The 13,854-nt window shown below is 34.5% G+C and overlaps 1 protein-coding gene across 14 annotated transcripts; it reads left to right on the top strand.

Annotated features, from left to right (window-relative positions):
* The first annotated feature begins 225 nt into the window (after window positions 1-225).
* LOC107901302 (CBL-interacting serine/threonine-protein kinase 24) lies at window positions 226-7,916 on the top strand. 14 transcript variants are annotated; one of them, XR_001685219.2, is made up of 15 exons: window positions 226-431; window positions 756-963; window positions 2,150-2,212; window positions 2,295-2,366; window positions 2,509-2,616; window positions 2,713-2,787; window positions 2,871-2,927; window positions 3,916-4,041; window positions 4,442-4,543; window positions 5,094-5,213; window positions 5,426-5,545; window positions 5,959-6,075; window positions 6,595-6,676; window positions 6,784-6,858; window positions 7,519-7,635. XR_001685219.2 is itself a non-coding variant. In XM_016827238.2 (15 exons), the coding sequence occupies exons 2-15, from the start codon at window positions 799-801 to the stop codon at window positions 7,612-7,614; spliced, it is 1,356 nt and encodes a 451-aa protein (XP_016682727.2). In that variant the 5' UTR covers window positions 227-431; window positions 756-798; the 3' UTR covers window positions 7,615-7,916. The 14 variants fall into 14 exon arrangements, 13 of the variants coding, with proteins under 13 accessions (XP_016682727.2, XP_016682729.2, XP_016682731.2 ...); XM_016827238.2 differs by having other exon boundaries at window positions 227-431; window positions 6,620-6,676; window positions 7,516-7,916; XM_016827240.2 differs by having other exon boundaries at window positions 227-431; window positions 6,620-6,676; window positions 7,519-7,916.
* Window positions 7,917-13,854: the final 5,938 nt, after the last annotated feature.

Consider the following 13,854-nt stretch of genomic DNA (forward strand, 5'->3'; position numbering starts at 1 on the left):
AAGTTTCTTATAATTATAATTTTTAAAAGTATATATATATTGAAATTTGTAAATAGATTTTTTTAGTTTTTTTTATGATTTTATATTTTTATGGGATTTTAAATAATTTTTAAAATAACTCTTTACTCTTTTGACTTGTGGTAGCGTGTAATTAATTGATTTAAAATTTTTAACAGAAAATCAAATTGGGGTAATGAGCTATAAAGAAAACGAAGGGGCGAAAGTACGGGTAGGAAAGGAATAGTTTAGCTATAGCACAGCGGCCAAAAATTTATTAAGCAAAAGAAAAATAAAAAGAGCTTTTGGTTTATCTTTGCTTTACCTGGTTTGATGAACCATCAATTTACTGCCAAAGCTAACGCGAAGCCCTCGTCGAAGCTCCGGCTATCTTCATTTTCTTCTTCATTTGAAGGCGAAAAGTTTTCTTGGCGGTAAGTTTTTCGCCCGAATATTCGTCTAATTATTGGCAACTTCTCTTCTAGGTTTGCCTTGTTTTAGTATATTTTAATTCATTTATTCTAATCTCGATTTACGGTTTATTATTCTCTCTTCAAATTTCTTGTTTTTCTCAGTAAACTTATAAACTTGCGATTAGTTTTTTTTTTCTTTCCCCTCAAGTTTCTCAGCAGCCAAACTGAGATTGCCTACAATTTTTAGTAAGAATTATTAAATTTATTAGTCTAATTTGTGTGGTGTAGTCAACGCAGCATGGAGAGTAAGCTCTCAAATTTTAATTTTCTCTTTTTTGGGTTCAGGTGTTTCTTTTTCTTTTTGGTATGAGATGATCGTTGAATAACGATGAGGAAGAAAACAAGAACAGTAGGAAAGTATGAGGTTGGGCGAACAATTGGGCAAGGAACATTCGCCAAAGTTAAATTTGCGCGGAATTCAGTCACTGGAGAGAGCGTGGCCTTGAAAGTTTTGCCCAAAGCCACCATTCTTAAGCACAGAATGGTTGATCAGGTGTTCATTTAATTCTTTTTTTTTTTTTAAGAAAAAACAAAGGCAGACCCTGTAACGGCCTTTGCCTTTAGAATTTGTAGTTCTTACTCAATGCTAAGTAGGTGGAAATCATTATTCTCTTATCTTGTTCAGAGTTACTGAATTCACTGTTTAAAAAAGCTCTATTAATGCCTTTGCCTTTTGATTGTTTGGTTGAAAAATCATGTTTGGCCAATTTTGCGTGCTCTGCTTGACTTATGGTTGGTATTTGGTAAGATTATTGCTGGTATTATAAGTTATCCTTGAGAGAGCTCTGTTGTGTAGAATTTAAGTAGCAAGTTCACCACAAAGTCTAATGGAAAATTCTCTGAAGTGAATGGTGATTATAATGATTTTCAAGTCAGCATGAGCCCTCTGATTCTTGGATGTTAACTGCGTGAGGAAGTAATTTATGTTGAAGTTTCACTTAATGGTACTTCCACATTGGAAGAGCATAATTTGCTGCAACTTATAGAATGGGTATTTGAAGTCCTCTATTCTTGATTACAACAATATCTTTATATTCATGCAGTTTATAATTTTCCGTATCCAGAGAAATACCTTGCTTTCTTCCAATTGCTTTTATTTTTTATAATGTCTTCTACTCTAGTGTCTGTTACAGTCCTTGCCATTTCTCAATGTACTTTCTTTTTGGTCCCTTGGACCTGTTCGAAGGACACTGTTTTAACAAAAGATTGTTAATGAAATTCTTAGCTGGGGAGGATGCTAGTTGAGGGACAATCTTAGCATCTATTTTTGTGTTGGTTTTTGAATTTATTTAGTGAAAAACTAGATCACATCACTTGTCTGAAATCAAGTAACTAAAGATTTCTGGAGACCATCTTTTCCTTTTAAAATTTGATAATCTAATATAAATCCAACATCATATTGTTATACACTGCAAGTGTTCAGGACTAGAGAAACCTGCTGCATGCTGCATATCTGGGGGTACATGTATGGTTGAATTCATACTTCCTTGGTCTTTCAAATCTAATCCTAAGGATTTTTAACCCTCTAGCAGCATAATATTTGAGAGCTACCAGAGCTGTGAAATTGTCCTAACTTTTTGCTTACTACCTTGATTTATGAATATCTTCGTCTATGGTTACTATGGTAATTAGTTGACTAACCCTTCCTCGGGCTGTTTTCTTTTTCCCATTGGCTTCAGATTAAAAGAGAGATATCGATAATGAAGATTGTTAGACATCCTAACATAGTTAGGTTGCATGAGGTATGTGTATACATTCAATTATGTACATCATCCATTGATATTCCTGTTTAAATTGTTGAAAGTTACCTGTATTGTTTTCTAGGTTTTGGCAGGTAGAACAAAGATATATATTATTCTTGAGTTTATAAGTGGAGGAGAACTCTTTGATAAAATTGTAAGGCATCTCCTGTCTCTCAAGTATTTGCAGATTATTTATTTGAACTTTTTCTCCATAATAATTTATTTTTGCCTTTTCTCTTTTTTTGGTTGGTTTTCCCCCTAAGAAAAACATTTATCTCCTTTAACTCTTTCTTTAGGTTCACTGTGGAAGACTTCCTGAGAATGAATGTAGGCGATACTTTCAACAGCTTATTGACGCTGTTGCTCATTGTCACAGTAAGGGTGTATACCACAGAGACCTAAAGGTGCTATGTTATGATTCAACATCTTTGAGCAGCACTGATTTCATGATTCCATCTTTAATCCTGACTAACTTTTTCTTTTCCTCTATAATTTTATAGCCTGAAAATCTTCTTCTTGACTCCTATGGAGATTTGAAGGTTTCTGACTTTGGGCTGAGTGCATTGCTACAGCAAGTGAGTATATTGACTTCTAGTTAGGTACTAAACAGCAGAGAGCTTTTACTTATAATTATTCCTTTTCTCTCTCTGCACATTAGCAGGGGGTCGGACTTCTCCACACGACATGTGGAACCCCGAATTATGTTGCACCTGAGGTACATTCCTTCAAGCAACTTGAAGATCATGCAGCAAGTTTGTCTTATATTCTACCATGCTTTGCAACTGTTTTGAATTCCAAAACATAGGTCAAATTAATTTTTGTCTACTCCGGCCTCTTACATTCTGAACTACTGGGCATTGGAAATTGCTTGCATTGATTTTATCCTCTACAATAGGTTTTTCTAAGTCAATGCCACTAAATAATGTCACAAATTCTGAATTAAATGCCGACACAATTGCCAATAGTCTTGTCATGTACAAGACAAGTAGAAGCCAATTTACCCAAGTCATATATGTCTCCTCAGATTTAATCCTGAAAGTCCTCTTACATGTGCGTCTGCAACTGTTTTAACAACTGATCATCTACTTTGTTGCTTTTTTTTTCTCCATCAAATACCTATCCATTCATTGGTCAACTATGCGTTTTATAAGTTATCTCAAGTGCTGAGTCAATAAAGATATAGAAATCAGCATCACATTACAAGTGCTACAACTGGGCAGAGACTAAATAAGATCCTAAAATACTGTAATCCTTAGTTTATGATGTTTTCTGGGAATTTTTCCTTTATTTTTTGGTTGAAGTGGAGAGAGGGGGAGGGGGTTGATTCAAATGCCTTGGGTAGCAGGGATGTTACTGCTGAATTCAATTAAAGAATGGCAACCAAGGAAACTTGGGTAAGGCTTTCAGGCTTTTTCTTGATAAGCACTTGCCTAATAAGTTCTTCTCTCTTAATGCCTTTCTATATTTTACCTTCCTCATAATTTCTTAACTATCGTTGGCGGTGATAGTTGACTTTTTTCTTTGTCATTTTGTCACTTAACTATTCTGGTAGTTTCTTAGTTGCTTAGAGGCTAGAGTTAGTTATGGATGTAAATTGTAATCAATTTTATGTTTAAACCTGCATCAGTGCATTAAAAGACATGCTTAATTTTAGGTTTTTTTTTATGTAGTTGAAGTACTGAAGGTAAACCACTGCTCTTCAGGTGCTCAGCTACCAGGGTTATGATGGTGCAGCTGCTGATATATGGTCCTGCGGAGTCATTCTCTTTTTTATTATGGCTGGATATCTCCCATTTTACGAGATAGACATACCAACACTGTACAAAAAGGTTAGATAACATCAATGTTTCATGATTGACAATTAATATATTATTAATTTGCAAACTGCTCATTCTTTACGAGTGAATAATTTTCCAACATATGCAGACACTGACTGCTATTGAGCTGTTTGTTTACAGTTATGCTGCAAGGTGCCTTAGGTTTCTATTTTGTAGCTTCTTATGTTATAATTTTCTTTGGCAGACTTGTGTCCTGTGCTGAAACTGAAATTCATGCCTTTGCATAAATAACAATGGAGACTGCAAACCCAAGTATTTAAAATTTGTCACTCTTGTAAACCCTTCCCATTAATATGTCTTGCTTAGTGGAACCACCTTTGTTGAACTTAATGCATACATGTAAGCATTTAGTAAGTGCATTGATATAACTGTGAAACTAACTGTTTCTCAGTTCAACGTGCAGATTAGTGCTGGTCAATTTTCTTCTCCATTTTGGTTTTCTCCAGAAGCAAATTCATTAATAAAGAAGATCCTTGATCCCAATCCCAAAACTGTTGAGTATATTCAGATTACTTTTTGAGTTCTAAGCTGTCATTTGAATGACATCATTATACATCATAGAATTGCATTATCCTGTATCTCCATGTCCATGACTACCAAACTTTTTGATAGCCTAAACTACTAAATGTATTGGCTTTGACTTCTGATTAGAGTGCTTTAGTACCTATACTCTGGGGTCTGGTGGATGCATAGCATATTGAAGAATCCAACAATCAGGATTCAGGATCCTCCAGAAAAAAATCACTGAGCTTCCATGATCAAATGGATAGACCAAGGACTTTTTTATTATCATGAAATGTCCTTTTTATAAAAATCAGATAGTTCAGGCATTAGAATCAAAGAATGAAATTTCATTACATCTGGTCTTAATAAAGCTTATTTCTAAAAAGCTCCCTCATTTCACTTTGTGACTATTTTTCTCAAACTCATCGATATGATGGTAGGCACTAGTTGGACTGATCAAGGTGAATGATACAATGTTAAGTCTTGTTCTTATGCTTGTTTCTCCATAATTTCTCCAATTGGTTCCCCTATTACTGCAGCGTATACAAATTGAGGGAATTAAAAAGCATCCCTGGTTTAAGAAGAATTACTTGCCTGTGAAACCTAGTGACGAAGAAGTAAATTTGGATGATGTACGTGCAGTTTTTGATGACATTGAGGTGAGGAACTTTTCATTTGTTTCATTGTTCATCTCCTTGACTAACAGATCTTCTGATGCCAGCTTTACAGAATTTTCATTTTTGTTATGTGTCCATTAAGGGATATTAGAGTTCAGCATGTTAAACAAAGCCTGATTCCTTGAGAGCCTGGTTCTCTGGATTTTTATTCTCTCTATATTTATCTTTGCTGAATAATCAGTATTATTTTACAGGACCAGTATGTTTCTGAGCAGTCTGTAGCCAAAGAGGGAGGCCCCTTGATGATGAATGCATTTGAGATGATCACACTATCACAGGGCTTGAATCTGTCATCATTGTTTGACAGGCAACAGGTAGAGCAATACAAGTCAGTGTTTTCTGTAGCCATATAAAATTTCTTCCTTGTTGATTTCCTAATTTGTCATTCAACTGTTCATATTGTTGTGGTTTCAGAAGTTAGCATTACTAAAATTTGATCTCTTGCGTCATTTTACTTCACTCCAATGTATCTCTCTTTTGATTATGGTTTATTGGTTGGTTGTAGCTGATATGGTTGCTGCAAGTTATTCTTGCTTAAAATATGAAAAGCGTATAGAGTTGCTATATCTTGCGTTCAGTCAATGAGAATGGGTAGATGTGGTTGAACATATCATCTCATTTTAATCAATGCTTCTCTGTGATGTTTGCCGATAATTTACATTGGGAGAATGAGATGTTTATACCAATTTAATGCTTGTGTACAAGTTATTGACCAAGGCTTTGGCAGGATTACGTAAAACGGCAAACTCGCTTTGTATCTCGCAAACCACCAAGAGATATAATCTCAAGTGTTGAAGCTGTTGCGGAATCAATGGGTCTCAAGGTTCATACAAGAAATTACAAGGTATGACTTGTAAACATATCTTCATTGACAAATTGCAGGTTACTGTTCCATAGAGTTATGCTTTAGAGACTTTTCCACAAAATGAAGTAAATTTATCTTTTTATGTAAAAAGTTCTCACCATTTTATCATTTTCTTCTCTTCCAAAGAAGACAAAAAGGGGCATGCTAACATGATAGTAAGAAACCCTTGAAATGGCTCCTCTATAGCAGGCACTTATCCAATATTGATTTTGATTACTTCTCAAAGACACTCTCAGAAGTAATTCTTTTAATTTAGACCAGAGGCTTAAGATGTGCATTCATGCATAATGTATTCATTCACTTTTCCTAATAATAGTATGTATGGGAAAGGTTTAATGAGGAATGACAGTGTCTAGGTTAACTAAATGTCTCTCAATTGCTAGCAATGCAAGTAATAATTGGGTTCACTCTGTTGTTTGATTGGGAGATCGTGTTTGATATTGCTAAAGACATCCGCGCCAGTTATACTATATTAATATTATTTCGTTTTCCTTTAAGTTTGTTCTAATTCTTCTGACCTCAGACAAGACTTGAGCGAATATCTGCAAATAAGGTTGGGGAATTCGCAGTTGTCCTGGAGGTAAATGCATAGAAATTTTCTATCATTTGGTAATCAATATATTTTTACATTGACTGGTGAATTGTAATATGACATGTTTTGAAGTTAGTTTTATAAATCTTATATAGGTTTTTGAAGTTGCACCATCCCTGTTCATGGCAGATGTTAGAAAAGCATCTGGAGATACCCTTGAATATCACAAGGTTGGTTATATGTGTCTTGATTCTCATATTTTAGACACCTTTATGCTAAACTTGTATTGTCATGGTGTTATTCTTAGTTTTCTCTAACCTCCACATTGATTATTGGTTACATGCAACACAAATTGAAACTAAATTAAAGATAGAACGGAGATTTCTTGTTATTCTAACAAGTATGCACTAATGTTTTCGGTGTTGCTTAGTTGGTTCTCTGAAAGCTACAATTCAACCATTTTTGGCTTGTTATTCTAACGAGGAATTAAATTTTCACTATGCTTTAGTAGCTAAATATGTGCATTTTTGCCTTCTTAATTGTCTTTCCTTTTGGTTCCAACTTGTACCTTGCACCATTTATGCAAAGTGCTATTGATCTTCTTTGCATGAGACTAAAACATCTCTTTTCTAACCTTTCTCTAGTTGTTTTATTCACTAATGGCAAACTTCTTATTGGGGATTAGTTTCTAGTATTATTTCTCTAGTTTCTATCGCATGATACAGTATGCAAATGCCTAGTCTTGTTTCTTAGCTGCCAATCTATGGCCTGGCTTTATAGTTTTGAATTCTAATGCTGTTAGCTCGTCCATGTTTGATATCTGAGTCTGACTAAGTTTTCTATGAGTGCCTATCAGCACTGTTTGATATACTAATGTTTCCTTGTAGCAGTTCTACAAGAATTTCTGCACTAAACTGGAAAATATCATCTGGAAACCTACAGAGGATGTTGCAAATCCGAGTGTTCTTAGATCATTGACTTGCTGACACTTTTCAATAAGATCGGCCGAAGGAAGCTATTCTCTGCTAAAGCTTCACCAATAAAATTGTGTCAGCTGTATTTGTATCATGTACCGGGTTTATGGACCATGGATTCCTTGCTTGCAAGATGCAGGATCAAGAGAATTTGTTAACCCATGTTAATATATAGATTTTGTCCTCTTCTCTTCTTCCTTTGCCCTTCCCAGAGAAGGACCCATGTCTTTTAGATCTTTTTGTGCCAAAGGATAGCCTGTTAATGCCATAAGAAAAATTCAACTGCAACAATAATTATTTTGTTTAAAGCTTTATCTTCAGGCCAAAAATGGAGTCTTTGTGATCTTCACTCGGATTTTCAGTTTTCACTGTTAATTAATATCAACGGCACTTCACTGTTTGTCAAAGCCAACAATACTGCCTATACACAAAAGTATGCTGGTCTAAGACTTCTTAAACTTTTTAAGTCAATCATATATCATGCTAGTTTGCTACCCATACGCTTTATTTAAATATGTAGTATTAATTTAGTTCAAATATAAATCATAATTTTATTTTTTTATAATTAAGATGTACGTGAACTGAAAATTAGAAATTTATCAAAAATATTTAAAGTTTGAGAATGGTTCTAAATGTAATTTAAATATCATTTAATAAAATTCCATTCATATGTTTAGTTATATATATATGGAATAACTATTTTAAAATTATAATTAAAAAAACAATAATTATCATTTTTTTAATCAATCTTTTAAGATGAGGTTTGAAAGCTTTAATTATAGGCACTAAATACCAACAAGTGTTAGTAGTGGTATGGCAATGGCATATTACACTCAAAGAAAAAATATGGGTCAAATTTTGGCGATAGCATTGTTGGGAGGGATAACCACGAACTTCAAATATAAACCGTAAAATAGACATGAAAAATATATAAAAAAAAACTATAGGCACTAGATACAAAAATTGAATATCTATTTTTCTATTTAAGTATATATAAATATAAATACTTCAAAAATTACACAAAAATATACATGCTATAAGAAAGTTGAAATAAAAAAGGTTTGTAAATTGAAGCTCAACTCATAAATGCTTAACTCAAAAAAAATATATATATATTTTGGTGACATCAAAATATATTACTTTTGTACCAATTTAATAGTAAATTTGTGTTGTTCCCAAATTTGACCATATCTTTTATCTCTACCACCTAATTTCTTTCTTTTTGAAAAGATGTAACCTCTAATTTAATGCCTAAAAAATAAGAAGAGAAATGCTAGAGTAGATAATGGACATAATAAGAAAATAGTTTTAAATATAAAAGTAAAACATGCACATAATCAAACTATATATAGTTGAATTGGATACTTTTATTTTTTAAAGTTCTAATATATTTTTAATTTTTTAATTATTAAATAGAAAAAGTAGATAATGAAATTTGATTTTAAATTTTAAAATTTAATAATTTAAATGTATGGTTTTAACTATTTAATTATTGGATAATTATTTTTCATAATAACTATTCAGAAAAGTAATAATGATATTTATAATATATTCAATGAGTTATTAGATATATTGAAGAGAATAGAAAGAGAAAAAAAAATATAAAACATTTATTAGTTTAAATTTGAAATAGTCAAATTAACTCTATTTAGTCTTATTAGTAGCTATATATATATATGTATGTATTATTATATTATTATACAAATTTGTTTTTCATTTTGAGAAAGAAAATGAATTATTTCACATTCATATTAAGATTATATGGGTAAATTACTTTTCTAAGTAAAAACCCAAAGTTAATTATAAAGACTACGATACTCCTATTAACTCCTAATAGTTCTCAAATGAATTAGTTTTATACGGTAAAAGTATCACAAAATCTCCTTCACTATATTTTGGTTTACATTTTAGTCTCTCTACTAAAAAATAGGCAAATTACTTTCTATACTTTAGATGAGTGAGAAAAATAACTCTTCCGTTAAAATTTGGTGTTTATAAAAATTTTGGGTACCGCCTTCTTATCCTTTCTCCGAGCTTCCTTGAATGCCCTTTTCTCTTCATTTATCAAAATCACTTCAACAGTTTCGTTTTCGAGCTTGACATATCTTTCTTTAACAATGTCCCAACAATCTTGAGAGCTGAGTAAAACCTTTATTTGAATGCTTCAATTATCATAGTTATCTTAGTTAATTTTGAGATTTGTGGTTGAATCGTATTTATTATCATGAGATGGATATGAACATGGTTCTGATACAACTTGTTGGAAACATAATTAACACTTAAAAGTTGAAATAATTTTATTACTCCAAAAAAATAACCCAAATTTTTATATATTTTTATTACTAGCCATAGCTAGTATTGCTCTCAACACTCTCACCCACTTATGCTTCTTTCGCTTTTGCTTACTTATGTACATGATGCCTATTTATAGCCTTACTTAAACCGACTTAGTAGGCTGGTAGCAAGTTTATCGATACATGATAAGCTATAGCCTTACTTAAACCGACTTAGTAGGCTGGTAGCAAGTTTTTGAAGCTTCCAGCAAATCCATGCTTATCGATACATGATAAGCTCCATCGTTTTACTTCTATTTTATTCTTATTTATTTTTTTGAATCTTCAAGAACATTGTGGACTTTCAAGTCATGCTTAGCCGACCTTGAAAGTTAGTTGACTTCTAACAATACTGGGTTGCACCAAGACCTTGAGAAGAGAGGAACTATAAGATCTACCACTAGGACTATGCTGGGGCCTGAGTTGCATGAACAACAGTAGGTAGCTTGAGTGCTTCAGTTTGTTGTCTCGTCTCAACATCAACAAGAACAGAGATCACACATTGCAGTGGAAACGACTCTTTGATGGCAATGATCACAGCCATAAATGGATCATACTCAGATGGAAGGCTATTGAGAATGGTGGTTATGTGTTCCACCTTAGAAATCGGCTACCACAAGTGACCTGTTGGTGTTTAAGGCAGTAGCAAGCTTCTTTGTTCTTGCTTGAACAGCAAGCCTCGTGGCTTAGAGAAGAAGCAAAAGCAGAAAGAAAATTTGCAAGTGGAAAAATAGAAAAGAAAAGAGATAGTTTGATCTAAAACAAGCTGAATATTTTCATTAACAACACTGATAAGGCATTAAGCCATTACATATATCAATCAACTTGTAAAGCAAACAAGTTATCACCTAATTAACTACCTAACACCACTAATTTACATTGAAACTTGAAAATTAACTTGCACATGTTGTTTTGCTGATTTTTTCAGTCAATCAACATCAAAATTACATCAAAACATTTACCTACTAAGTTCAAAATGAACTAGATTACAAAAGGATTAAAACAACTAAATGTAACAAGTAAAACGACAACTTTAAGCTTCAGCTGCTTAACAGTAAGGCTCAACTGCTTGCTGACCTTTCTTGTGCATGGCCATCTTTGAAGTTCAGCTTGTTGCATGGGAACTAACTTCAACACTCCTCCTTAGTTTCTATGCTTGTGACACCTAGTTGCTTCCTAAGTTTTAGAAACCTTGACACATTAAGTGCCTTAGTAAAAATGTCTGCAACTTGCTCCTCAAAATTACAATGAACCAGCTCGATTTCATGAGCTTGCTCCATCTCCCTTATAACATGTAGCTTGATATTGAATTGCTTTGTTCTGCTATGGAAGACAGGATTCTTTGCAATTGCAACAGCAGATTTGTTGTCACAGTAAATCTCTGTTGCTTCTCCTTGATTTTGATTTAAATTAGCTAGGATTTTTCTAAGCCATATGGCTTGATTTACAGCAGCTGCAGCAACAACATATTCAGCTTCTGCTGTTGATTGTGCCATCAGGTTTTGCTTCTTAGAGCTCCAGCAAAACATGCCTGAGCCAAGACTAAAAGCATATCCAGATGTGCTCCTCATATCATCACATGAACCAGCCCAGTCACTATCAACATAGCCTGTTAACTTCATGCTTTCAGCCCTTTTGAACAACACACCATGACCAATGGTGCCTTTGATGTACCTCAGCACTCTTTTAGCTGCTTGAAAATGCTGATCATTGCAGCAGTTCATGAATCTAGATAGCACACTAACAGCAAACATAATATCGGGCCTTGTTGCAGTCAAATATAGCAGGCTACCAATGAAGCTCTTGTTCATTGTTTCACAAACTGACTCACCACTTCCCTGTCTCGATAGCTTCATACCAACAGCCATTGGTGTACTTATTGGCTTACAGTTTTTCATGGAAAACTTGTCCAGAACCTTCATAGCAAAAGAACTCTAACTGAGAAGGATTCTTTTTACAGTCTGTTTTACCTCCATTTTAAGAAAATAATTCATATTTCCCAAATCTGACATTTCTAACACCTTCATCATTTTGTCTTTGAAGTCAAGCAACAAATTTCTATCTCCTCCTGTTACCAATAGATCATCAACATAAAGGGACAAATTGAGCTGTGTTTCATATTAATTCCTCTTGACATACTGTGTTGGTTTACTGACACTTCTCTCGAATTCTAAACTGAGCAAGTATGAGTCAATTCGAGCATACCAGGCTCTAGGAGCTTGCTTCAGGCCATACAAGGCCTTTTTTAACCTGTACACCATGTGCTCTTTGCCAAGTACTTCAAATCCTTGAGGCTGATCAACATAAATTTCCTCCTCCAGTAAGCCATTGAAGAATGCTGACTTTAAATCCAGCTGATGAATGGTCCACTAGTTTTGAGCAGCCAGAGCAACTATCATCCACACTGTGTCAAGCCTGGCTACTGGTGCAAAAGTCTCCAAGTAGTCTAGGCCATACCTCTGACTGAAACCTTCGGCAACAAGCCTGGCTTTTAGCTTGTTCAGACTGCCATCAGCATTTTGATTTGCTCGATAGACCCATTTTACTCCAATGGTCTTCTTTCCAACAAGCTTATCAACCAGCTCCCATGTCTGATTTTTCTGAATCATGTTGATTTCATCAACCATAGCCTGCTTCCAGCTTTCATCTGCCTCAACTTTTTCAAAACTGATAGGTTCAACTATAGCAACTTATGCTCTCTCATAAATTTCATCCAAGGGTATTGTGCCTCTGATAGGCACATCATCAATGTCCATTTCAGAAATAAGCTGTTCAGGTTCAGTCTGTTCAGGTATTAGCTCTTCTGAAATAGCTTCTGGCTCATTTTTCTCCCAGTTCCAGCATGTCTTTTCATCAAAAATCACATCTCTGCTCACTTGAATTTTGTTTGTCAAGGGATCTAGGATCCTGTAACCTTTCTTGACTGAACTATAGCCCACTAGGATACCTGGCTGAGCCCTCTTTTATAGCTTATCTCTCTTTACTGCTGGTATTTTTGCATAGCACATGCAACCAAACACTTTCAGATGTGCCAAGGAAGGCTTGAATCTAAACCAGGCTTCAAAAGGTGTCTTGTGAGCAAGTGCCTTAGTTGGAAGTCTGTTCTGAAGGTAAACAGCAGTGTTTACTGCCTCAGCCCACTTGGTTTTGGGTAATTTCTTCTTAAACAGCTGACATTTGGCCATATCCATAACACTTCTATTTTTACTTTGACTGACCCCATTCTGTAGAGGTCTGTATACATTTGTTAGCTGGTGCTTGATGCCAGCATCATTGCAAATGGCTTGAAACTGAGCTAAAGTGTACTCAGTTCCATTGTCTGATCTTACTGACTTCAACTTGTAACCTGTTTCTGTTTCAGCTGCAGCTTTAAACTTCATAAACACTTGAGCTACCTCATACTTGTGTTTCATGAAGAAAATCCAGCAATATCTTGTAAAATCATCAATAAAAAGGATGAAGTACCTATTTTTGTTGAGTGATTCAGTCCTCATCGGGCCACACACATCAGTGTGCACGAGTTACAGTCTTTCTGTGGCTCTCCATGCTGTGTTTGTAGGAAATGGCAGTCTTGCCCGTTTTTCCAGTTGGCATACTTCACAAACTTCATCATTTTCCACTGAGCTGGTGAAATTTTTAGCCAGACCTTCACTGACCATTTGAGCCATCGATTTGAAGTTGGCATGTCCAAGCCTTTGATGCCAAAGCTTGGAATCATCAGCAAAGGTTGTGTAGGCTGACTTTGAGTCACTTGGCCAATGAACCTCAAAGCATTTGTCAGTCATAGTAACTATCATGAGGCTTGATCCACTTGGATCAGCAATTTGACACTGCTTGCCCTTGAACATAACTGAGTAACCTTTCTCGAGCAGTTGAGCTATGTTGAGAAGGTTTTTTTCAATCTCAAGCACCAATAGCA

This window comes from Gossypium hirsutum, chromosome D06 (assembly GCF_007990345.1).
Source record: "Gossypium hirsutum isolate 1008001.06 chromosome D06, Gossypium_hirsutum_v2.1, whole genome shotgun sequence".
NCBI classification, from domain to species: Eukaryota; Viridiplantae; Streptophyta; class Magnoliopsida; order Malvales; family Malvaceae; genus Gossypium; species Gossypium hirsutum.

Coding starts and splice junctions, on each gene's coding strand:
- LOC107901302 (XM_016827238.2), top strand. CDS start 799: ATGAGGAAGAAAACAAGAACAGTAGGAAAGTATGAGGTTGGGCGAACA. Junction 2,213..2,294: donor ACATAGTTAGGTTGCATGAG/GTATGTGTATAC, acceptor ATTGTTTTCTAG/GTTTTGGCAGGTAGAACAAA. Junction 2,788..2,870: donor TGAGTGCATTGCTACAGCAA/GTGAGTATATTG, acceptor TCTGCACATTAG/CAGGGGGTCGGACTTCTCCA.